The 27,599-nt window shown below is 38.0% G+C and overlaps 1 protein-coding gene across 1 annotated transcript; it reads right to left on the reverse strand.

Moving 5' to 3' along the window:
* Positions 1–10,264: 10,264 nt before the first annotated feature.
* On the reverse strand, positions 10,265–27,305 carry GIPC2 (GIPC PDZ domain containing family member 2). The gene is made up of 5 exons (XM_031058707.1): positions 27,101–27,305; positions 23,497–23,677; positions 20,134–20,243; positions 19,318–19,399; positions 10,265–11,698 (listed from the first exon to the last, which is right to left on the reverse strand). The coding sequence occupies exons 1-5, from the start codon at positions 27,281–27,283 to the stop codon at positions 11,544–11,546; spliced, it is 711 nt and encodes a 236-aa protein (XP_030914567.1). The 5' UTR covers positions 27,284–27,305; the 3' UTR covers positions 10,265–11,543.
* Between the last annotated feature and the right edge of the window lie 294 nt (positions 27,306–27,599).

Raw genomic sequence — 27,599 nt, forward strand, 5'->3', positions numbered from 1 at the left:
AGTAGAGACTCATTGGCATTTTTGTTAATTACTTACTAAATCTCAATTTATTTCAGTTTCAAATGTATTCTGATTATTGAATCAGCACATAGTCCTGATATATTTATGAAATAGCCAAATACCTAGCCCTTCCATTCAATTAACGGCCAGTATATTTGTCATTATAGATAAAGCTGCACAGCATGTTAATGTATTTATATGCTGTTTGGTGTATTAACGTTTCTTAAAAAAAAGAAGAGAAGAAAGAATTGAAAATAATAAAACAAGATTTATTGTCTTTAAACATTTAGGAAAGAGATATAAATGGGCTTAAGAAGTAATTGGAAATTCTACAGGATAAAAATGTCTGGAACATGAAGAGACTCTCAGTCTCCACTACCATTTAAATTAGCTTTTATATATTCATTGTTTTGTAGATATCCACAACATGATTTTAAGACCCGACAAACAAAGCCACTCTTCATGACTAATGGAAATCATTCTGTGGAAGACAAATACTCCTCCAATAATCATTTTAATGGTCTTTAAATTCTCTAAGTATTGCTCCTGAGAGAAAATATTTAAAATATTTTTAAATATTTTAAATCCTTCGTCTTTCAAATAATGTCCAGCTTTTACATATATAGTCTTGGGCTAAAAAATACCAGGGCTATACATATCTGTGAGTACTCCCTCCGAGGACAGAGGGTGATATCTATAGGAAACAGAACAGCTTGGCCTGGAAATGGTCACATCAAAATGAACAGCAGGACATTCATCCTCCCACAACAGAGCTTCCAGCGTGCCAGGAGCTGAGCAGCTGCTGAGCACCCTGCACCAGCATGCTGCTCACACTCAGGCACAGCCGGGCACACTCAGGCACACTTGCGCACACCCATGCACACCCGCTCACACCCATGCACACTCACACTCTTGCACATTTGCTCACACCCTTGCACACTCACACTCATTATCATTTCAGACAGGGTTCACTCCACACCTTAAGCCTGTTTCAGATATCTTTCCAAATAGCCGTTGCCTGTTAAGAATACAGGGAATTTCACTGGCGGTACACAGTAGTTACATGCATGCATTTTAAACGTTCTGCTGCCTTAACATTTATAATCCATTTATAACCTATTTTGCATTCATATTTCTAGAAATATGTTAATAATTTGGGAGTAAAAATTCATGTTTTATCTGTGTTTAGTAAAAGTTGCTTTGCCTCTGCTTCCTCCTGCTTGCCTCTGTGAGATTGTTAATAGACTATTCACTCCCTCACTGCCTGTTGCAGAATAATGAGTGTATAACAAGATTTCCTATAGAACAAGACCTTATAATGTAACCTCATGCTTTCAGGCTCACAACAGCCAAAACCACATTGTTTGGAACTCTCATTATGAATAAAAATGAAAAAAGTACTCAAAAGATCTGTGCAGATTGTGCAGATTAACCAAGTAGAGAAGACTTGAGACTTTTATTTTCTTCAGAAAAACAGATGTCATTGGCTTCTCAGTTTCATGAGCCATGCTGAAAACAGATTCAGGCAAAGAGGTAAAAAATTGTATTCTTGTGAGGATGAACTCCCAAAGAGTAAGTAAATGCACAGAGAAACTACAAGCAGGACTGATCTCAAGGAAAAGCAAGAAAGTGCAAATGAGGACACTGTGGAAAACACTGATGCTTCTTGCACTGAGCCTAGAGCTCAGGGGAAACATTCACACAGGGACATACCTTATTTTAGCCATTTTTGTACTTTTTCACACACACTTGTTGAAGAAAGAAGAAAGGCTTTTTTAAAAAAAAATTTATTTCCTTTTAATAATACTTTTTTATTCCTTTGCTCTGCCTGGTAGACAGACATTCCACTGCAAATAAAAGGACATAAAAATAAAAAAAAAAGAGAGGTGAGATCTCAGATCAAGGTTAAAATAAATGAGGAGAGTGGAGTCAGTGGAGAGACCAGCCAAGTGATAACTACAGATCAGTTCTAATGAGCTGAGATTTTTCCTGCAGGGTATGAGTTACTCTGTGAGTCAAAGGAATATTTTTAAGTGACAAATAAAATGCCACAGAGGAATTAATTTTGCATTGTTAACTACTGATTAGTCATACATATCACAATATGTGTCTGAGTGATGTCATCTTTTAAACTCCTATCCCACATGAACATAATTGGGAGATAATTGCAAGAAGCTGGTTGGAATTAATCCAAGGGAAGAAGCAGGAAGCAGAAACTGCTGAAAATCTTGTTTTAATCTTGAAAAGAGAAGTGTCATTCCACATTTTCCAGGACAAATCCTTCCCTGCCTCTCCACAGTCTCTGACAAAGCAGAGCTCATGTCTTTGTCCCCACATGCTTGTAGGCAAATACAAAACTTTTTTTCTTGTAAATCCTACCAAGAGTTGATCATACACATGACTTTGCCTATACTTAGCTAGTCCTTGCCTAGGTAAGATGCTTTTCAGGACAGATGCTTGAGCGTAGATTTAGATACTTCCTCAGACAGTGAAAACCTGCAATGAAAATCCAGGTTTATTAACTGCAGTCCATAAAGAATCCTTTTTCCAGACAAAGGAAATACATTCCTGTTCATAAATTGAAGTGTGTATAGAATTTTTTTTTTCTCCTTACTTAACCCTCTCAGCAGTCATAACCCCCTTCATTCACAGTGATGGGCTGGAGAAAGTAAACTTATTAAATTAATGAAATCTCCACTCTCTGTCTGCTTAAATGTATCACAGGACTTGTTTTCTATCTACCACAGTGACAGTATCAGGTAGAAATAATTCCAGTTTGTTTTTTAAGGCTTTTGAGCCAGTTGCCCTGGATTCTAAAGAACTTTCTGTGATGATTTTGAGGGTAATGTTTTGACAATTGTTTATGATGGATGAGGGTCCCTTGCAACAATTCTACACAAGTATTTCTCTTACCTGCCTGTTTGTTTGTGTTACCTGCTTCTGTTCCTGTGTAAATTAGCAAAGACCAATTTGGTAAAGCGGAAAGCCCAGGAGTCTTGGGTACGAGATCATGGGAGATAGAGCAGCATTGGGAAGAAAGATGGCAATCCTGCAAGGTTCACAATCCAACTGGTTCAAGGTTATTTATGATTTTATTCAGGTGTTCTTACTAATAGAAGATTAAAATCCTTCTGCAGTGAAACAATTCAATAAAAGGGGTTTAGTGCTATGAGTAAAACGACTGAATTATGCACATAACACTACTTGTCTCATACTAATCCTGGTGAGCTTATTATCTGTTAGGCTTTATTACTGGCTCTGGATAAGGGAATGAAGATATAGAGAACTTCTTAAACTCTTCTAAACTTGCTCTAGAAATGAAGTAAATAATATAGCAAGATGGTAATTCTGGTGGGTTTTTTTAATCAGTCAACTTCTATGCTACAAAGTCAAGGTGACTTTTGCCATTGCATTTGTTATGGTGGAAATATTAACAGACACCAGGCAGTCTATTACTCCCACATAAGGAACAACATCTGTAAAAAGAGTATGATAAGACCATTCTTTCAGACTCATAGGCAGGAAGATGAGGCCCCAGATACAAGATACAGCTGGAAAGAATGGAAGAATGAGCTGGAGTGCAAAGTCTGACAAAAGCTGAGCTGGCTGGAAAAGTGACTCCCTTATTGTTCAGTGTTGTTTGGCAAAGCTAACAGGCACAGAGAAGAATGTAAGCTGTAAGCAAACGAAACTGTCAAAGGCATCATTCTGACTTGGAGCAAAGTTGAAGAAAATAAAGCAGTTTGGAAACAATGAGGGAAGCAAATGCCCCCAACTCTCAAACCATCGGAATAAACCACGATTTTACACACTTCACTCATGCCATCAAAATTTCTTTTACAAATAACTCTGCAAAACTGTAAATATGCATTTAGGACCTTTTGCAAGCATTAACCATGTTCTTACTAAACCAGGCACTGACTCCAGACTTGTTCATCAAGTTATAAAGCTGGTATTTATGCGTTGAAAATTGTCGTCATTAAGAAGTGTTGCAAAGGGCTGATTATCACACATTCCACTTGCAAGCAATAAAGCAGCATGCTGGCAATTCCACTCTCATATTTCCAAATGCCATATTAAAAAAAGGCATAATAATGATTTGCTACAAATCTTGAAAAATATTCTTTTCCCTATAAATACTACTGAGACAGGCTATTTTCTTGCATATGTATTAATGCATTTAATTGAAAACCCAAGGCAGCTGTTACACTGCTATTCATTTTATTATAATCATAAAAATAATGGATGTTCAACACAGAGCTGAATACAGATTAATGCCAAAGCTATTTACTAATCCCTTTTCCCCTGATCATTCTAGAGACTAACCACAAATTTGAAAGGCCAGAAATACAGGAGAGCATTTTGTAGCAAGTTTAGCAGGGTACAAATCACAGGCATTTTTTAATTTACTAGGGACTAGAAATCTAGACAATGGAGAAAATAGTGTCCCAAGCAACAAGCAACAGTCTGCAGCATAACCCACAGACACCATTTTGTCTGCACCCTTTCTTCAGTCAAGCACAGCTAGCAGATGAACAGAGCTTACCTCTGCCCCCTCCTATGTCCTGGGCAACTCAGTGCCTACACCTAATTCTAGATGAAGACTACAACTTCTCTCACCTGTTCCTGGGGATAGGATGAAACCTTAGCAGCCTCCTTCCCCACATTCAAAAGTTGTGGTGATGGCTTTAAACACAGTTCAAAGATAGAAAAATTAGTGTAGCACACCAAATCCACACAAAAACCAACATCCATCTTTTAACACCAAAGGAAATGTCCAATAGCTGTGGATGGAAATTACTCTTCTTGACTTCCAGCAGCAGTAGCAAGCTCAGCATTCCAGAGACATCTCCTCCCCTGACACAGCTTCCATACATTTAGCACACAGAAGAAAAGCAAGAAAAGCCAACATTCAAAACCACCTACTCTGAAGAGAGACCTCGGGAGGGCTTTGGCATTGCATTTCAGTCAAAAAGGCAAGTTCCTGCATTCCAGTTTTAAAAAATTCTCTACCATCCTACCTGCCTTTTCCAAATCTGTCCACATTTGAATTCAAACTATGAGAGTTCAAAACACCTGGCAATTAAATACAGATAAAACAATTCTTGGGACCAAAAGGAACCTACTGGGGGATCACACCTCGTTTGCTGGTGCTCCAGCAACCATTTCATACAGCCTCTCTTCATAAGTTCTGCCCTAAAACCAGCCTGGTTTTTGTCCCCATACTCTTCCCTTGTACTGTTCCATTTGTGTTAGAAATCTTCCTTAGTGTTTCCAGACTGAAGGCAGCTTGTGGCCACACTTGTATTCTTGGCAGTGCAGTTGGCTGGCTTGAAAAACTCCTCTCTCCAAGATTCTTGCCATCCTAACTTTTTTTAGCTGTATTAAAGAACACAGGATCTTCAATCTGATGTTTAAAGGTTCTCATAATCATTTATTAGGCCTTTTTACCAAATCTGTCAAATGTTTAAACAACAGGGGAAGCCTGCACTGAGAACAGGGTTGAAAATAAAAATGTCACCATTGCTCTGGGTTGCATCATTACCTTCCAGTTTCTCCTGGTCTTCCTTCCTGTGATGCACACCAGTCACTTTTTCCCAGATGCAGCCCTCAGGTGGGTTAGTCATTCAATGAATGACTAGTGCATCAAGGTATTTTCCATGTAGCATCTCCAATTAAGAACTCCCCTCAGTCCTTAAAATTTGAAGTTATGACCTTTCATTTTAAAATATTGAACTATTAAAATACTATTGGTCAAGTTTTAAAGACAATCTTGTTGGACAATATTCCACTATTCTTTTTTGTCATGTGATCTTTCCCAGTTTGTGTCTTCAACAATTTCGTTAAGATAAGCCTATTTTTTTGTGCCATGGTCTTTTTTTTTTTGCCTCTTTAAAAAGAAATCATCCCCCAGGTCAATTCTTGAGAAAGTCTTCTGGTAAATTCACTAGCTGAATAGTGTGACAATTAGCACAGCTCAAGAAAAGAGCTGGTTCCCTCACAGGCGATGTATTATCTGTCTTGCACTTTATGAGCCAAACCACCAATCTGAGCTGAGTTTCATGAACCTTTCCCTCACAGCAATTCATTCCAACCAAGAACCCTGCCAAGAAAATTGCACATTCAGTTGGTACCACGGAATTCTAAAAGACAAATACTGCCATAGCTATATTCACTTATCCTTGACATTGAAGGGAATTAGCTTGTTCTTTACCAAAGGAGAAAGTAGTTATAGCATATTTATCTAGAGCTTCACCTCAATTCACAATGCTCCTATTCCTGGAAAGAGGTCATACTCATAACTCACTTTCTTTTCTGGTTTGCTTTATAGATAATGAAAACATATCAACTGTGAAACAACATGCACTTTTAGTTTGTTGACATAGAAAGGACAAGGTTAACCTCCACTTTTATAGTCCTGCAATTAGGATTTTGTCACTTTCAAATTTGTACATGCTAATGGGAAACATTCCATTGGGCATTTCAGGTATTGTTACCAACAGAGCTGAGATTTGTCATTCTGTTGATTGGTTTCTGTATCTGACATTAAAAATTTAGCTTACTTAGTTAGAGATGCTTCAAAAAAGGCTTACTGGTTTCAAAACTCAAGCTCAGCAAGTAAAATTATCTCTTAAAACACTCATTGGAAACAAAATCCACATTATAAAAATGAGAATGTTTGGAAAGTATGTGTGAAGGGTTTTAAAAGAGATTTCAATACTATGATATGAATGCCTGGAGACTGTGACTTGCAATGGATTTACCATGCTTGCTTTGCCATTTCAAGCCAGAGAGGGTTTAGATATATAAAGTACAACTTTGTGCCTTTACTGGAAGAGCTGTCAAGTGAAAGGATTACACAAATCGTTGTCAGGTCAGCTGTGTTACAAGCACAACTTGTAACACTAAGTCTGTCATTAAAAGCTTTTTCCACTAAACTAAGAGGTCTCCTCCCTCACTGTTCACCATTATTTCCTTGTTAAAAGCACAAAGTAAAGATTTAGGAAAACTTAAAAACCCAATCATTTCCGTAAGCAGAAACTTGCATTATTAGATATTGTGGTGCAATGTTTCTTCAGCTAGAACTCATCTAAAATTCAAATACCTTATTTCCTTCTTATAGTTAATTAATGCAGTTCATGCTAAAAAAAATTACAATAAAATATTTTATTATTAATCCCAAAAGAAGGCAATAATTTCTATACTACATTCATGAGCCCACATTCCTATCAAACATTAGCAGGGCAAGAGAGCTCCTTGGCAAACATGCCAAGAACCATAGCAGCAGTTCTGCTGACCAGAACCACTGGGGCCATGTACCCAACCTCCATACTGATCCTGTCAGGGATTTACATTGAACTGCCTCTAGTCTGACCTGCAGACTTCATTCAAAGAAAAGTAGACATTTATTTCTCCCTGATTTTGCCTCTCCTTCAAATACTCTAGTAAAATCAGTTTACAATAACTTGAAAATCTGCATTAGTTCTCAGGGGACTGGGAGAACCCCCCAAAATAATGATTCAGGTACAAAACCAACAGCTACATTTCTCTGAAAGAGCCCAAATATCACAATAGAGATTTAGGTAAGGAGTGCCATTAAAGAAAACTGAAAAAGCTGTTCCCAACCTCTCTGTTTACAAACAGCAGGAGAGATAAAGACAATATCAATATATCAGGAGATTGCTGCTGTTCAATCTACTGAAACTCTGTTGTTGTATTTAGACATTGTGTTCTATTTAATGACAATGCATGTTGCAATAGGTGGAAAAAAAAGATATTTTCTGTGCATTTATGCACTCTCAATCTATTTTAGTTGTCAGTGCCTGAATCTCACACATTAAACACACCTTTTCTGAGGACAAAGTCTGTACTGCAGGCTGCATACTTTTCATTCAAAGTGGTTACTATGTACAAGTATCATCGTGAAACATTGAGGATTTTCTCTTTGACTTCCAAGTCTGTAAATTTGTTCATATTTTCATAAACCAAACCAGAGATCTTTTAATGCATAACAACATCTAAATGCAAAATGCCTTACCAACATATTGAGTCAGAGAATTGGACAGGAAAACAATACTGAATATAAATTTCAGATGAAGCTCTTATTGCTAGAGTTGAGTTCTGAAATTCATGGCAAAGATGCCTTTTTTTCCAAAGGGGAAAGAGTCAAGGCTCTGATGTCTAATTGTTCTGAAATATCTTCTGGCAAAAAAAAATAGGAAAAATAAAAGCATAATATATCATCTTACTACAATACTCAGACTTTGGAAGAGACATTCTCAGAACTCTTTGTCAAAAACAATATTTAATTTGAAAAGTAGGATAAGTTCTCATTTAAAAGCAGGAAGAAAAAATCTAAAAAAATATTACAAATTAGCTTAAATTTAACATTAATATTGCACTTTCAAACTGACAAAAACCAAGGTTTTCAAAGCTTTATATTACATTTATCTCAAAAAAAAGAGAAATTAGACAAATTGTGATGAAAATTATATAAAGAAATAAGAGTATATGCATTATTCAAATCTGACTAGCAGACATGATTTTCCTAAATAGACTGATTATATTAATAGCTCTTTGAATAATAGCTGTATGAATAGGGTTGCATAAAATCAGGTTTAACTGAAGCATAATTTGGCATATTAAAGGTGTCACAAAAGATGTATCTGTAATTTGCAAAATTCGTTCCTTTAAAAGTGTAAAATATTCATCGCTCATCATATTTTTTAAATTATGAGCTCAGAACTTTATGAACACCAGCTTTCATTAAATCCCCTTGTTGCATCTAAAGACTACCTAATGACTCTGCAAAAATAGAAAAAAATAGAGCTGTGTATTCCATTGTCTTGAACATAACACTAAGTCTGGAAGCAAAGGCACAAATTGCATCTGTCTGCCAGCTCTCTGCTGGCTCTGCACCAAATTATAAAAGTAAGGAATCAGTCACTTTTAGAACAGCTGAGTTTGGGCTGAGTTACTGTTCTGGGCCATTCCACCTCAGATTTTGAGTGGATTATTCACCAGCATTTACCTCCATGTGCAGCACACACTAACAAGATGTTTATAGTCCCACTCTGATCAGCACTTAAATAGAATTAGAATTAGTTTGTCTAACTAACCTGGGAGACTTTTGTAGTGACATTTAATGACATTTTCACTGTGCAAAGCATTAGTGTCATTATTGGTTAGGTTTTATAAGCTGTATTTTATTAGTAAAAAAACATTAATTTGCTACACAAATCACTACAAAGAGAGAGAAGTATTTATCATGCTTTATAAGGCAGTGTGATTATCATTTGACAATTTATTCATGTATGGCTGGAAAATGTAAATAATCTACCAAATTAGGTAGTGGTACCTGTCTTATGTGCTAAAATAGTGAGTGCTTTGAGAATACTGAAAAAGGAAGATATATTGACATGCTTTATTGCAGTAAATGCTAGTAAAATTGCAATCTCTATTTAAATCTTAGGCCTGAAATAAATTCCACAAAAATAGGCCACTGTGACAAGAGGCAGCTCTCAGTAGAATGAGAGCTTCAGAGATTATATTTATCTTACTATTTTATCAGTGTAATGAGACAAATTATTCCCCGAGTATAAATTGATTGAACAACATTAATTTCTCAAAATAAAATGAATGGCCAAAACACAAGGGCTTATCTACTACAGGCAACATTTTGTGCATTATCCATAGTACTTTTTCTCTTTTTAAAAAGGAATTCTTCATTTTAATACATTTTATAACCAGTGCCATGCTGGTAACTAACAGTAGTGTACATAACCACTTCCAGAAAATCTGACATTTGAGTTTTTCGTTTTGAAACCAACAAGGAATTCTTGGCATTTCCTTTTTGCTTTTCACCTAGAAGTTTAAAGAACAAATTATATGGCCCACAACACTTTAACCCCTCATTACCATGAGTAAATCAGCTAAAGTAACCCTGTGCAAGGCAGAGTGTGCTCAACTGCAACAGAAGATTGTGGGCTCAGACTTGCAATTATTGAAAAAGAAGAAATGCTCAAATTCCTTTTGCAAAGTAATACATCCTTGAGGGCCCAAATGAGCAATGGGATGTACAAAATTTTACCATCTCCTTAGAGTTTCTTCAATTTTATTTTCAAGTTTTACAGAAATTTGCTGAAGTGGAGTTTAGAATCCTTCCTCAAGAGCCTAGTAATGAGAACAAGAACCTGTTCTCTCAATGGTACTTCAAAGTGTCATGGGTTTAGACAAAAAAAAAAAAACACTGACATAGAACATGTAAATTTATTGGCATAATCTTTATTTTAAAGAAATGTCTGCAATTCAGTGAAAGACATTTTCTTCAGGTAGTGATTTAGAAAAAACCTTTGTAGTAATTATTACTTTATATTCTTATGCAAATATAAAAATACTAAAAAGATATGACACCTTCCCAGGTCAGAACCCACATTCTCATTCAATTTCATTTGCAATAATCTCAGATTTATAAGTAAAAAATTAGTAGTCAAAATTAACATTTATGTACAATATAATTGGAAAACCTACCATCTAAGATTAGTTTGACATATTTTTCAGGGTCTAGGCATGCACTGTCATCCAAACTAAAATTCTTTGTGACTTTACAATAATATCTTTTGGGTTTGAACACCTTCAATATCTCTCTTGTGTTGTCATATTGAAAAAACACACAGACAAGAGGGGAACTCCATGGGATCTCAAGAAATCATTTAGCATATGCAAAGATCAATTAAGCACTTAGCAATACACTGTAGTCTCCAGTGCAGTCTCCAGACATTATTCAAATGCATTAATATTAATCAAAATTAACATTTATTTCTTTCTATGCAGCTCCTATTGCAATATTATGGCATCTGAATAAAGCAGCAGCTTCCTGGTTTAAGCATTTCTACTCTACTTATCTCAGTAATAACCCAGACAGACCATATTATGACTCAATTGCAAGCAAGCCTTTCTCATCCAAAGATCCTAGTTTTCATGTTTCAGAGGAAATTTTTCCCTGAATTTGGGTTCTAAAGAAACAGGGTAGCTTCTTCCCAGCTTTGCCTACAGTAAAAACAATGTCCAGGCCAAACTGTAAGAAAACATAAGGCTTTAGGTTAATACATAGGAACAGCAGAAAACCAGGGAACTGCAGCATGAAGCTAAGTAGTTTCTCGACAGCTTTATAAACCTCTCTAAAGAGATAAAATAATCCAAACTCCTAGTTCCGTATGTCTAACACTTTTCAGAACATTGGTATCAAAGTGTATGTACAATAAAAATTACCTAATTTTCATAGAATTTCTGTATAAATATATCACCTTGACACTCTCCTCACAGTGACTTCTATATGTAAATTAAATGTTTTTAATTGCAGTTGTCAGAAGTTTGGGTTTACCTTCATTTCTATTAGAAACCTTCCTTTGCAAAGGAAAATCTCAGGTCAGAATACTCTTGTGCAGAGCACTCTGAATTCACATCAATAAAATTATTAACATTCTGATGTATTTGCAAATCATTTTGTATTTCCAAACAGGGGTTGATAAACTGCACAGTTCTCATTCCAGTCGTCCTTGCTTAGCATCACCTATTGCTCCCCATACATCAAATACAAACTCATCTGGAAATGCAAAGTCTCCAAGAGTTTCATCCAAGGCCACTGCAAATTCATCTGGGTTTTTCTTGTCTCTTCCAGCTTCCACAATTGTTGCAGCTAAAAAGCAACAAAACAAAAGAATGTAAATATCACGAAAGTGACAGCTAACACATAGAGCCAAGATAGGGATGGATTGGATTTGGGATGTCTATTTTCAACAGCTGGTGAGGTCAGCTTAGGGAGATGCAAATTCTACCAGCTGAATTTAGGATTCAACGGGAAATTATGCACTTAAAGTTCATGCTTATGCCTCTAGAAAGTGAAAAAGTTATTTCTGAAAATCTCAGCCAGGTGGGTCAAATTGTGCCGAAGGAAGAGAAAGGCTTTGCTGCTGTGCACAATAAACTGGAGCCACCAAACACCAGGAAGATTTTGGTATCCAGGAGAATGAAAGCAAAGGAGTGATACAATGGAGTTAAACTGTGATACCTTGTATACCAGTATTGTCTAGCATTTTCTCTTCTTTACCACAAAAGTATCAGAATTTATCAAGCGTCAGAGCACACTTTTGAAATGGCTACACTGGGGCTGCTGCTTAGGATTGACTCCTTAGTTGCTGTGCTCATCTCTCAGCTTTTGCCACTGCAGTTTCTCAGACTCTAGGAGAACACAGAAGTCTATCCCAAACATTGGATGCTGACAACCCATGGATATTAGAGTGAATGAAAACCTCTCTTGATCATGACACCTGCACCTCCATAAAGGGTGAAAAGAGCCAGCACAGAAATTTCTCCTGGTTAAGCTGGGCCCAGAGAACCACAGGCAGCAAGCTACCATGGTTTGAGGGCAGAATGCTCTGTAAGACACATTCAGCACAAACAGCACTGCTGAATACAGTTTATTTTCTGAGCTGTATCTCTGCTGCACAGGCTCTCTTCACAGGAAAATGATGGTATAGCACAATAGATGAAACATGAAAGTCTGCTTCATTTTGTGATTACTTTACACCCCTGCCTTAACCTGCTAGGCGTCCTCCATCTTTTGTTAAACATCAAATACCTGCCACTTTCTTCACAAGCATATCAAATTCAAGTGTCAAAGTGAAGGATTTGATAGCTTCTAGCCTTTTCTTAGAGAAATGTCCAAATGTAAAAGACATAATATAGTGCCTGAGAAAGGGAAGGAAGCTTTGAAGCCACAGAAAACACCTTTACTGGGACAGTCTGCCATCTACCACCTGCATTGTATTGAATCAACACGGCAAAATCTCTCTGAGAAAAATTAAAATAAACATTCCCTGCTCTGAAGTTTTACTAAATTTAATTAATTTTATTTTGTTGACCTAAAACTCAGCTCAACTTTATTGACAGTTATTTCTGGCAAACAGCACTTGCTGTTGTGCAAACATGTAACAAGCTGTAAGCAAGCGTGAGCCATATTCCACACATTGTAAACGTCAACAACAGTAACTCTGAGGAAACTTGATGTTTTGGTTTTAACTGTGTTCAGCTGTGAGCTCCAAACACAATTACAGTGTGTCCAACTACACAAAGCTGTCCAAGGAAAATGCATGTAAATCTTGACAAACAAACTGCTGTGATGGAGACAGTTCCAGTATCCCCAGCTTCCCAGGCACCACTAGTGGTTCTCAAGGACCCTCAAGACCCTACCAGAGGAAACCCTATCCCTGTTGCACTGATTCTCTCTGTGTCCCCTGTGACGCTCCTCAGACTCTGAGTCAGTCAAGTCTGGATGGGAAATGGGCATTAAAGAGGGGACTCTTGTTCCTGGTAAGTGGAACACAAGGATTTGTTCTACAGCACCACCCTGTATTCCCTGACAATGGGGCACAAGAAGGCACTTACAGGGAAGCAAGCCTGGAGACAACGAGGTGAAGGGTATAACTGAAACTTCAGATTTCTGGATATGAAGCAGGATGTGAACTTACTTTTTATAGACACTGGGAGAAGGGTGGAGAGAAAAGAGCTGTGCAAGGTGGAGTAGGGTGGAGAGAAAAGAGCTGTGCAAGGTGGAGTAAGAACAAACACGTCAAGAGACTGTTACGTCAGATATTTAGAAATCAAAAGAGTAAGGATCTAGACAAGTGCTCAAGCAGGGTGGGAGCAGGAAGGCAGCCATTTTTAAGATAAATTGGCCAAGAGTTATGGAAGAACCATATGACACAGACAGCAGTAATAAAACAAGACAACAAGGCATTATATCACAGCCCAGCTGCCCTGGCTGGAGCTTCAGAATTGCACATAACAAACTGTCATTAACAGAAAGTGTAACTTCAAACACAACTTTCTTTAAAGATTGGCATTCCCAAATAACTAAATAGAATCTAAAAAACTGATTTATTATAGATTTACGAAACTTGAAAACAAAATCCACTAAAAACTTAGTAGATCAGCTTTCAACCCAATCAAGCAAGAATCAGATCATTGCCGTGCTAAAGCAGCCTCAAAAAACCCCGATTTTCATCTGTACTGAGTAAGCGTGACCAGCGCTGCAGGGCACATTTAATGCAGTATATTTACTGAAGCACACGGGCATCCCCAGATCTGCCGGGGCGCTTCGGCAGCGCGGTGCTGACCTCCAGCGCCGCCCGCCCGCACTGCCGGAGCATCCCCGAGCACAGCGGCTCCGCCACAGCGCCGAGCCCCCTGCACTGCCTTCCCGCGGGCCAGCTGCCCTGCCAGCCCCGGAGCTCAGCCCCCATTCCCTGCCTGATTCCCCAGGCAGCTGCCACAGCCGCGGGACGGCGCTCCCAGGGCGGAAGAACGCACGGTGACATGGGCGGAATTGATGCGGAATTCCCAGGGCAAATCAAAGCTCGCTGACGGCCAAGGCGTTCAGCAGATACTTGCCAGCTTGAAGGAAACTTTGCTCGTTCTCAGAAGGTGACAGCTTCGTGCCAAATTGTCTCCCCTCCCTTTTCCCCATGGTAATCACTTATAATCACTTATTGTGCAGCTCTTACAGGAATTTTGTTCCAATAGAATATTTTTCCACAGTCAAAAGAGCCTCAATTGTTCTCAGATTTTCCTTTTTTCAGTTCACTTCAGGCAATGTTAATGTCTGATTGATTTTTACATAAAATGTGAAAAGTTCACCAATCTTAAAAGTGGTGAAAGGAATTAGAAGTCTCATCAACTTTAACTGAGAAGTTAATGTCAAGCTTCCCAGAATATGAACAAAGTAATATGTTGGCTTTTCAAATACAGTTCCTTTAAAATAACCTCAATGATCTTTCACAAAATCCTTATTTTCATTTTTAATGGACACATGGAGCACAAGCCATGGAAGCTACCTTCTGCCTGCCATTGTTATTATCTACCTTACATAGTGGTTTTGCTACCTATATCCTATACTGTTAACTTCTGAAAAAGCTTTTTTCAGAAGTCCTGACAGGAGCCTCAATATTTATTTAGCTGTAATGCCATTAGAAGTTTTGCCTTCACAAAAAGGTAATAAATATTATTGTTCTGTCCTGTCACTCTAAAGCAGAAAATAAAGCATGTTATTGCAGTTTCCAGTATTTAATATTATTTGGTTTAAGTTTCATGTTGAACATTGTCAGATCTGGTACTCAATAACTATTAGAAATATTTCTGCTTGTTCCTTTTTCTTAAGTACTAATTCTTCTTGAAGTTTATTTTGTTTAACTGGACTTGCTGCCCTTCCTTTTATCAAAAAACTCCCATTATTCTTTCAGAGTAAATGAACAGCTGTAAACAATACACCCCTGGATGTATGCAATAAAATCCTTTGGGAAAGGAAGTCTGGTGACAGAAGAAGAAAACAACAGATTCAGGGAGAATATCACTTCAGTTAAAGCATTTAGAGATAAAAACATCTATTGAATATTGATGGGTTGGATTTGCGAGCCAAGAGAAAAAGCTTGGGTAACAAAAAAGGTTTAAACCTATTAAGATATTTTGACTAGATGGTAAGTTTGAAAAATGAAGTCAAAAATGGAGAAGTAGAGTCCATTTTTTTTTAAACAGAAAAGACAGAATATGCAAGGACATTTCAGCCTGATCTCAGTGATGGAAGGTTATGAAACAGACTATCTTGTGTATGATCACACTGCATGGACAGGACAAAAAGGGGGTCAGGCCCACCCAGCACGGGCTTAGGAAAGGCAGGTTCTGCCTGACCAACCTGATCTCCTTTTATGACCAGGTGAGCCACCCACAGGATGAGGGAAAGGCTGTGGATGTGCCCACCTGGAATTCAGCAAAGCCTTGGATACTGCTCCCCACACCTTTCTCCCAGAGAAGCTGGCAGCCCATGACTGCACCAGGGGATGTCCAGGTTGGACATTTCTTCACTGAAAGGGTGGTTAAGCATTGAATGGGCTGCACAGGGAAGTGGTGGAGTCACCACAGCTGGAAGTACCCAAGAAATGACTGGGTGTGATACTTAACCCATGTTTAGTTGGCATGGTGGTGTTTGGTCTCGGTGATATTGGAGCTCTTTTCCAACCCTAATGACACTGTGATACATCACGTCTGATAATGTTATAGAGAGCAACAGAATGGAAATAAACATCCAAAAGCAAAAAAAAACAGAACAAAGGCAACAAAATATTGATGGATGAAGCCAAAATGTGCTAAAAAAAATGTGGACAGGAAGCCCTTTTGCCATCATTTACCATCAGTAGCATTCTGGGATTAGATCCAGGCTTCCTCCCACCCAGAATTTTTGGGATTAAATACAGTGCATAACAATTCAAGTATTACTGATTAAAAAAAAAAAGCGCCAATACTTTAAACTAGCACTGTTTCCTGAGTAGCTCCTATTAATCAACTACTCAAATTCCTTTACCAGAAAGCACTCATAGAATTTATAATAATCTGAATTATCTCTCAGCTGTGTATTTATGTTTTAAAGAATACTGAAGTCAAGCCTTGGCCCAACTTCTAATATGCCCATAAAACGACTGAAGAATACATTTCCAGAGCCAACTGCCCCTTCTCTGGATTACATACAGTTTTCAGTACAAAGGGGTAAGGAAGTAAAAAGGTAAAAATACTTCCAAAAGCAGGTATGTAAATCTCAATAGCATTTAGATCTCTGAAAATAAAAATGAAAAACTGCCAGAAAAAAAGTGCATGCATTTTCTTTAACAATTTCCAAGTATTTTGGTCCAGCCCAGGGATTTGTGTGTAGATTTAGTCAGCCATTCTCGAAACTGTCAAGATACTTAACAAAGCAAAAATTAAGGGCTTTATCTCACCTTTAATTCTGTCTGTAATTTAACATTAGTTTTTCTTTCCTTTCTTTCTAACTTATGTCTTAAAACTGGGGCACTGTTTCAGAATTCAATCACACCATGGAAGTGTCATTTTAATGGAGATGAAAGAGTAACATTAACTGACATCCAAAGATTCTGACAAACAGAAGTGCACGGAAGTGAGCAATGATTGAGATCTTAATCACTTGTCAGCTGCACATTGAGATGACTTGCATTTTCAACTAATCTGGCTTGAGTAATGAGAGAAATTTTGAGCTAAGTGGTGATTGGCATTCTCTGAATGAATCTTTTCCTCATTTTTCATTTTCATGGGTGACTGATCACATCCAGTATGTGAAAAACTGACATGTGTTAATTGAACAGATTTGTGACAGGTGATTAGCTCTCCTTTCCTAAAGAATCCTAGAGCTGTTTAATTGTTTTAAAATTGTAAAGTTGGGGGATTTGAGTCATCAACACTGGTTGTTGACTCTTAGATTTGAACTTCAGGAAATGGCTTCAAAGGTGCAAACTAAAGCTACATGAACTCTACAGTCTTTGATTTCTGACAGCCTCTCTTGGTTTCACTACCTTCTGGGGAGGAAAAGAAGAGGTGAGGGACAAAACAACCACCCAGCTGGGAAGAAAAGAGCCTCTCTATGAACAAAGACCTCTTCCTTCTTTGAGTATTCTTTTAAGGCTTTTTTTTCAAGTTTCCAAACTACATAGTGAAAGATGAAGGGCATTAGATCTTTTGAGGGGAAAAAACATTCAAGGAATTCATGGGAAAACTCTACCAGGTGCTTGGCTATTAACTCAACCATATGTGTTGAAAGCTGAACTTCTCAGTCTAGTGTGCAAGAGCCATCCTGTTTACAGTACTGAGAGCCAAAAATACAGGGAACACCAGTTCCCACAGGGCTGCTCCCATGGACACCAGAAGCAGAGCACCCACAGCTGCTTATTCCTGTAGAGCAAGGAGCCTGAGGACCTTGGAAGTAACCTGCAAGGACAGGAGCTTCCAGAAGCCCAGGCTGAGCCAGGACTGCAACAGCTGCAGGACAAAAACAGCTCCCAGAGGGACAGCTGGCAGGGCACTCGAGCTTTGAAGCCTGAGCCAGACTGAGGCACAGAGGTTGCAGGAATGAGATGGGACATGGAATCCTCCCTAACCTAAACATGGCTCAGCAGCACACAGGCCTCCCAGGAGTGCACTGCATGGCAGCAGCATCACATATTGGAGTGGCTGGGAACAGAAATGTTGAGAACTTCTCGATTCCCGGGAATTGGAAAGTTTAGATAGAACCTACAAAAGAGAACTCGAGTTTTGGGCAGCTCTGCCCTCTCTTCTATGCCAGGAAGCCCACTTCTGCCTTAGACTGAAGAACAAACACTGTTTAACCTACATTTTTTCCTGTGAGAAAACTAGTGAATCTGCCAAACAGATGCTTGCTGGTAGGAGCACCCAACAAAGGCCTTTTTGCTATTGAGATAACCACCTTTTGTTCTCATTCCTCTGTGCTAACTGCTGCCCCTCCCACCCTGATGCTTCCCCCCTAGAGCTTCATGCCAGACCTATTTTCCCTTCTGCTTCGCCTTTTCCACTTTCTCTCATGAAAGGTTGCTTTTCAAGATCACTTTCCATTTAGCCAATTCTTTCCTTTTTCTTGGCTGGTTCTTTTAAGATATTACCATAATAATAAATACCTTCCTCTTTGTCTCAGTACCAGCAGCTCCACAAGATCCTAGGAGGATTACAGCAGCAACAGCAGGCTACAACAGCTAGACTGAAGCTTCTTCCCACACAAATAGAAATTCCTATTTAGTTGTTGTCAGAATAACAAAGAAAAGCAACAGCTGCAAGGACAAGTTTGGTGCATCTTTAAGGAACTTATGACACTGGGGTTACAGAGTTTCTTTCATTACAGATCAATGATTCTTACAACTAGTAAATATTCTGTAAGTTTTCTCATCTTCATCAGAACACAGGTTTTGGAGATTTTGATAAATTTGTGTAATTATTCTGTCAGTTGCCTTGCTAAATAGTTGCTTGTTCACTGATGAAGATCTCAGATTCAAACCTTAGCAATCAACTTTGATGGGTCTATGCCAAGGGGTAAAAAAGCAAATAAACATACATATCCTTAACAATTCTTAACCACGGCCCACACAAGAACCACTAGAAAATATATGCCAGAAAGAATACACTGGTGACAGTTATAGCAAACAACTAAAAAATTCATGCAACAGTGTATAGCTAATGTGCAGAAAGAATAGAGGATTTATTGAGTAATTACATCATAAGGATTAAAGTAGGAGGGTGATTCTTTTCTCAGAAAAACACATTTGTAGAAATACAGGCAAGTTTTTGAGACTGCAAGCTGGACAAATTTTGCTTCACTTACATCCAGAGACTAAAGTACTCAATAAATGTTAGACTACAGAAAATGAGAAATTATTTACTCTTGTAGTAATGTATCTGCTAAAAACTCACCTAATTCAATATCTCTTATGCCCATGTATGTTTCAAGAAGCTCATCCACTTTTTTAATTGCTTTTTCTTCAACTTCCGTTGGCTTTGTTGGAATAAAGGGAGAGAAGAGCAAAAGCATGACTATATCCATGCAGATTTCAAAATAACCAGCAATGTGCCAGTGATTACCCTTACTCCCATCTTGGCAACCTAGACTTACAAAATCTACAGATAAAACAAACTATTCCACTCTCTTTCTCTCTTCTCACAAATATGAGCTTTCCTCCTAATATCAAGCCACACAGCTCATGCATTCAAACTGAACAGGGGCCTTGTATCTCCTGACAACACGGATCTCCACCAAATCCAAATCAGCTTTAGAAGAGCCCAGAATTAATAATATTTATTCACCAAACACTAATCCTGGTTTTGCACAAATTCATGCCATTGTATCTAATTAGCTTCTCCTAACAACAGCCCTTACACCAACCCTGTACACTCCAGTGTCAGAAATGGAACAAATTCTTCACAACCATCCCACCTCTTCCCCCGCCCCGACGCCTTCCCTCTTTTAAGCCCCCCTTGGGGGGCTTAGATTAGACCCCTTGGTCTAATCTAAATTCATCCATGTAGTCCATGACATGTAAATCACATGTAAATCTAGGTTCTGTGCTTCCAGGTTCTTCAGCCCCATCCTATCCCTGCTAGCATCAACTTTAGTTGCTCTCTTTAGTCTCACAAGCTTTGTAACATCCCATTTTTCCTTCCTACTTATCAGCCTTGGGGAAGAATAAATCAGAAGCTGGTTAAACTACTGAGGGGCATTCCCGACCATACCATTTCCTCCACAGTAGCAGGGCCTTTGGCTCTCAGGCGAAGTGTTTCTCTCCCTTTGGAGATTTTAGCCTCTGACAGAGTTCTGCCTTTGGACCTTGGCTCCAGCTTTTCTAAAGACAAAACAAATCCAACAAAAATAAAATACAACCAAAACTACATATACAGTACAACAGAATATGAGGTATCTATTTTGGTTATTACAGTATCTTCACATTAGCCTAATTGACATCCAAAGTATGTAAAAATCTAATTATAAATCAACTATTCTAAGTATAGTTTTGCTGACAATTTCTTGTCTTCAAATTGTAGTATCTGCTCAACTGCACTGAGGCTAGAACAATTGACCAATATATCTAAGCAGGCCTATGGCATTCATTTTATATATGTACCTTGCGTAATTTTATTTCCCTATTCTACAGAGAAGCATTTATACCTTTAAATTAGATAGCAGCTGAAGTCACCGGCCAACTGCTGATTTATTCGGGTCTTTACAGACAGAACACATAGCAGGTTCAGCATTGCAACATTTCTATCTTTCACTGATGCAATGGTGCAAACACTGCTGCTAAGCAGGTGATGATGAGCCACACTGAGCTGGGTTAACAATCTGCTTATCAGCACTCACAGAGCTGGAGTGGCCAGAAGCAGATCTGCAGGTTTTCCACTGGTTTCACCAAAATTATTTCACAGCTGATAAATCTCTAAAAAAAGTATCTGGTTTACACGAAGTTTCCTTTACCTGATTTCAGCCTTTCTTGTTTCATCCTGGGTAAGGGCACCCCAGTTAGTAGATGGAGCACAGAATCATTTAAGATTTGGGTTTCTTGTTCCAGGATGCAATTTTACATTCAAGAGTGGCAAGGATTTAATTTACTTACTGACATGGGAATTACATAGTGAATCTGGAAAGTGCTAGAAGAGAGGAGACAATTCTGCAGAACTGCTTTCATTTGTCCTGTTTTCTCTAACAGATTATTCCTCTTAATAGCAAGCCTTTCTAATAAACTCTTCTTGAAGGTAATACTTTAACATACTATATTAATTTTGCTCAGATAGATTTCAGCTCATCATTCTTGCTTAAGTGGTCACAAATCTAGATTATTATGCTGAACAGTATGCTTGAAAAGTAAATTTTATTAGTTTTCATGATACAAATAGGTATGTCAAAGTCTCATATATATCCTTAGGATCAACACTTTTTCTTTATCCTTTTATTGCTTCAAGGACAGTTTAAAACATCCTTAAGATTGACATCATTTCTGCTGAACTTGTTTCAAAAAGTCATTCTTGATAAAAAAATCCCATATTTTTCAAATTCTGTCACCATTATCATCTTAGAACTCATGATTTGAGATAACCTTCATTTGCAGTACTTTAGACCAAAACACTCTGGCTATCACAGAAACTATTTTTCATGTTCACATAATTAAAATGCAGAGTTTGTGTTACGCTGCCTTTACTTTGTTTCTATTCATTTTTCACAAGTCACAGACACTTGTGACTGGTACAAATCTTTAGTTCTGTGCTACAAGCCTTGCCTAGGGGAGCTGAGACAGCCTGTGTGTACATGGTAGAAGGATGTCCAACCAGTAAATTATGCTTATTTCAAATTTCACTGAGAGGAAGAAAAATAAAACTAATTTCACACAGAGGTTTGTCTCTTTATTTCTGTACCCTCACCAAATTCTGTCGAAATTAACAGGAATTCAGCACCTATTTGTCAAGCAGGATCTGGATCTTGTCTGTCATCTCCTCTGGGGCTATCCTTAGTGCTTAAGCTGCAGCTTAAGCATTATCTTTGTGCCTGAAGCCTAACTGTACCTAAGGCTAAAGGCAGGACACTTTAACTTACTGAACACTGCAACTTGCAAGTTAATTTCTGTAAGGTAAAAAAATAAGGTGCATCTTCCAAAAATCTGTCCACAAAGCTCTGGTTGCCGCTTAAATCAATGACAGAAAAAAGGTATTGCCATGAAATTAGCGCATTTTCTCTTCTACGTCACAGGCAGACTAAAAGGTATCTTAGTCACCTGACTAAAGTAAAAACCACTAAATTATGGCTGAAGTAATCAATCAAATGCTGATTTACCCTACTCTTTACAAACAGACCATGTAACACTTCTAGCATTCTAACAAATTATAGGCCCATATTAAAAAGTGGCATTGCTCCATTACTAATTGTGATGGACAACATATGCAATTCTTTAGCATAATGTATAACATACACATTTACTTAACAGCAGCACCAGCTTACATACAAACACATTAGAGATCAACTCATAACTCCCACTCTTCACAGAAGCACCAAAAGCAAAAAAAAAAAAATCTCTGCATTTCTCTCATTTTCAATTTCTGCTACTATTCTGACACCAAGTGTCAAGACTGGTGTATGACAGTAGCTGTAAACTACTAACACATTAAAAAATTTGAAAAACAAACATTTAAAATTTTTGCTGCTGTAGTGAAGACAGTGATATTGAATTGACTGTCACTGCAGGTGTGCAGAAGGCCTCACACAAATTTATGATTTAGCATTATTTAAAAGTTTTTATTACAGGAAAATGCTACATGGTTTGGGGAGAGGATCCAAATAAATGAGATAATAAAAATTGTAACTCAGTCTCTGTTTTGACTGCCTGAGCAAAACTTCCCTTTTTTGTTTGTTTGTTTTATACATTGATAGAGTTAATATATACAAGAATTAGCAGTAGGTGCGCATTCCTCCTATTTGAGCAGCACTTCTCATAGCATGCACGTGGCAAGCAAAGACAGAGCTTTGCAATTCTGCTTTCTTCCAATTCTGAGTATACCTGCTGCATGGCTGGAGATCCACAAAAAGGCTGGGGAGGGGGAGAGGGAGAACAAGCAGGCAGCAAAGGAGGTGCTCAGGGGAATCCCAGACAGTGCTTGCTGCAGACTCCTTCTGCATCAGAGAGCACAGACCCCAGTAAAGGGTACAGAAATAGAAGTCTGACACACAGAACAGGGATTATGTATCAATAGAGGAAAAAAGGAGTTTTGAGGATCAGGACATTAGTGACGTGATCCATGCTTTAAAACTGTACCTATGAAACAATTCCTGTTCTAATTTTGCAACATCATGTAGTGGCAAAAGAGACTGACTAAGGCTCAAGTGAGGTAACCCACACCAGCATGACTGCTGGAGAAAGCAAGATGGAAGAAAATCCATTCATAAATCTTCCACTTCAAAGAAAAAAACTAAGTATCCTTTCTTGTAGTAGTTATGTTACCACAGGTGGACATCTGGCTGCATTCTGAAAAACAAACCCACAATGCAATGCAGTGATGGGATTTTACTATCAAGGTGTTCTACTGAACAAGGTGGACAGTCAGGTCACTCACCAAATGCTTTCAAAGGCTCTACCAACTCCAGCTTAAGCTTCTGACCTTTCTCCAGATCTTTTAGCATTTTGGCAACTTCATAATGCCGACACTCTGATACATTTTTCCCATTTATGGTCTCTATGTGATCACCCACGCAGACAGTTTTGGTTTGGTCCATAATGCTGCCTTCTTTGATTCGCTATTTTGAAAAAAAAAAACCATCACCAGAATTAGAAACATTTCTTTAAAGGTGATTGTTTTTAAGAGGTGACACCACCAAGTTTCAAGAATGTCAGTTAACAATATCAATATTACTGAGATTATTATTCCAGCAGTGTGTTTTGTCTATAAGATTATCATAAAACATATTTTTAAAAGCATTATTTTTCAAAGAAAGTATTTTAATAAGCATTGAATATACAATCAGACAGGGAAAAAAAGAATGTAACCACACTTTAGAAATAAAGAATTCTGAATAACCTACTATTTTTGTGCTTTAAAACTGATTACAGACATCTCAGTACTGTGAATGGTTATTCAAGTTTTTGGGGTTTTTCTATTTAATAGCTTGACAAGCACAGGAATGGAATTTTTCTCTTCTCAAGTTTAGTCCAGGGACTCAGTAAAAAATTACATACTGTAAAGGGCCGATCTTAATAAAACCCATCCTGAGTGCTGAAACTAATGCTCTCCTCATTAAGCTATACAGCTGTATATCAAAGGATATCTTCTGAAATAATAAAGAATAAGAAAATCTTTTAACTGCCATCTCATGGAAAACACAAATAGCCTAAAGGTCATAACAGAAGTTACAGTTGTTATGAAGTGTAATTTAAAAAGTATGGGGAAAAACCTTTAAAATATCTCTATGATTTACCACACTTTAAATTTCAGTGATTCTGTTTATTGTTACATACTGCCATATTGGTTCATACATCACTTAAGCCATTATTATATGGCTATTGAATAGACAAGCCATGACATAGTAAAATACCTTTTATTTTGCAGATACAAATTTCATTCTAACATGTTCCTGAAGAACGATCTTTTCAACAAAGACTGACGTGGTTCAGCTCAGTGTGTGTGACATAACAGTGAGACAAGGCAGATAAACACCTACCACCTCCCACTGTAGCAGCCAGCCTGGCTGTGCAATCCTCCAGGAGCCGCTCCTGTCCCTGTGCAGGGCTGAGCCCACACATGAGCCTCCATCTGAGAGTCAGTGGGAAGTGTGAGAGTGCTCACCGCCATACACTGCACTGCCATCATTTGAAGCTTCAGGCTGAGTTTATTAACTCTTTCTAGCCCTAAACAGAAGCCTCGTGGTGAATGCAGATGTGGGTATTGTACACACCAAAAACCAAATGTGCCAAATGCGTTCCTGTTACCAGGACTCAAAACCTGTCCCACCCAGCTTCAATCAATTTTTAGTCTACATGTTGAATATTAATTTAGCTTTTCTTCTTAGCACTTGGATCCCAACACTAAAACTGTTTAAATAATATTCACTGGCTGTTATTTGTGTCACTTTTTATCATCACTCCAAGTTAATTGACTGAGACAGTTGAGCTACACTGTTACAGTAATTAAGATGCAATTGTCTGTATTGCAAGTGCTCTACAGTCCATTGAGAAGCTATGAGGATCTATATTTCCTATGCAATGCCTACTCATTTGATAATGTCTCCTTGTACACCACTCAGTCATACTTCTACTGCTGTTCTTTGAATGCTAATTTGACTCCATAATACTTTTTTCCCACCTGCCTCTGTACCCTAAAAGCAAATTTGTGACAGCAGAACGAACCAGGTTTTGTTCTTAGTAAGGCAAAACGAGATTAAATTTCATAGGAAAAAGCCCTGCAGTTCAGTGTCAGGTTTAAAATTAATTGGGTTACCACATCAAACCTAGAAACTTCTGTGTTATTCAAAATGCAGTAAAATAACTACAAACCCATAGCAACCTTCAACCAATCAGTAAATTTAGTATTAATTTTTAATTAAGAATGGGACATAGTTACACATTTTTTATTAAAATATATGTATATAAACAAAAGAATTCTATATAACTTTAGAGACAGTCTCTGCTTAGTCATTTACCTAGACAATTAAGAAAAAAAAAAGATGCAGCTTTTACTTTTGTGTATATATATATACGTGTTTTCTATGCTGATTTAAAAGATCCATTAGCTAAATCTACAACAACAACAAAGTATGCTCCTAGAAACTCCTTAAAACTAATGCATTCTCATGAAGACCACATCATTCTCATTACATGCTTAATATTAGACCAGTACAAGGAAAAACAATATATATTTGCTCAGATGACTTTTACACAATTTACTGGAAGTTACAGCTCGTCTGGCTAATGTTGTGAGGGTTTTCCAGTGTGCTCCAATTGTGCAGTAGTCTGTGTGAGGGCTGTTCTCTCTGCCTGTTACCAAGCAAGCACAAAGGGAGTGTCACTGCACAGGGCTGCACTCGTGAACGCTGCTCACTGAAGCATTGCTTCAATGCCTTCCTTTAAAATGCCACATAAGCAGCAGCATGACTCAATGTTATGGGCCTATAGATGCCACCACTAGAAATTCACAGTTCTTTATGTCTAGAAACATAAAAGTTATGCTATCATTTTGCCAAAATGCTTAGTGAAACCTTCACTGCATCTTGACTTTCACAAACATGACCTCAGTCACATTTTTCCACAACAAAGACAAGCAAACTGATTTCTAAACCATGTCTTGTTTTATAGCCACGGTAGCTAAGGAATTAACAGAAAATACAACCTCTCCATACAAAAGCTCTGTTTACAGTGAGAACAACGATTGGGGCAGCAGTAATCAAAAATAATTGCTAATGCCTCACTAATAATGGGTAACTGGAGTATATTAGAGCAAAGAATCTCAAAAAGGCAGAAAATGTGATTAAGGTTCCTAATACCTAGCCTAGCAAGAAGGGCAGCATCATTTCATAAGCCTCTACTTGTCTCAAAACATACTGCCTCTAGGTCATATAGAAGAGGAGAAGGAAAGCAATGATGATTAATATACTGAGTATGCTACTGCCCATACTTGCTACTCAAGCTCATTGTGGTAAATTGTGTTAATCCACATCCTTGAAATTCACCCTATCTAAGGCAACAATACTGGAAAGCTGAAAAACCACTGTACTTGCCCCTACTCTTGTACAGCACAAAGGCTTCTGCCCTGGGAACAGCCAAAGACTGAAAGAACATGATCTCATTATCACATGAGCGACAGAAGTTCTATAAGCATCTAATAAATGACATCAGAAAATCAGTTTAAAACAGGAGGGGGCAGATGCAAGCAGTATGTAACACCTACCATCTCAGGGTAGCTCAGGAGATACAATGGTCTCATTGTAAAGCTGATACACGTTACAGAAGCAATGAATAAATGAACTGATTTTGAATGACATGCAGTACAGATTAGCTGAACTAATTTTGAATTATGTACCTAAAGAAAAGCAACTTTATTCTTTACTTACCATATATATGATAATGAAAGATTTTATAGTTCTAAAGGATCATGAAACCAATAATTAACCAATTATAGTAACAGGAGCTTCTATAGAACAAAGTATTTCACTGGTAATTAAGTTTACCTTTATAAAGGCACAGCCAGTTCCATTGTCTGTAATGGTAAGTCCCAGCATATCATCAGTTTTAAGAATTTCCACTTCTTTTCGCTGTCCTTTCACATGGGCAAATATGAAATCTTCAAGGCCAATTTGTGCACCTAAGAGCTTGTCCATATCAACTTTATGAGTGTTCAAAGTGCAAAACATGATCTGTGCAGAGGGAAAGCAAACACATTAACAGTGCATTAGGCTTGGTGAGCTTGATAGGAAGCCAAAATGAGAGCACAGTTCAGGCCCCTGTGACAGGTCCATAGCTTAAGTGATCCCCCTTCTTCTCCAGCTATACCAGGAGAAGGAATAGTCTCCATCCACACACAACAGAAAGCATCAGTAGCTCAAAGTGCAGGTGAGAGCTGGCAGGGAACATAGCAAAGAGACCTCCCCGTGTGAGCAGCCTCTCAAGGCACACCAGCCCTGAGAGAGGCATCTTGACCTGCTACAGCTTGTACCAGAGGTCAGAGTA

The sequence above is a fragment of the Geospiza fortis genome, unplaced genomic scaffold (genome assembly GCF_000277835.1).
Source record: "Geospiza fortis unplaced genomic scaffold, GeoFor_1.0 scaffold333, whole genome shotgun sequence".
NCBI classification, from domain to species: domain Eukaryota; kingdom Metazoa; phylum Chordata; class Aves; order Passeriformes; family Thraupidae; genus Geospiza; species Geospiza fortis.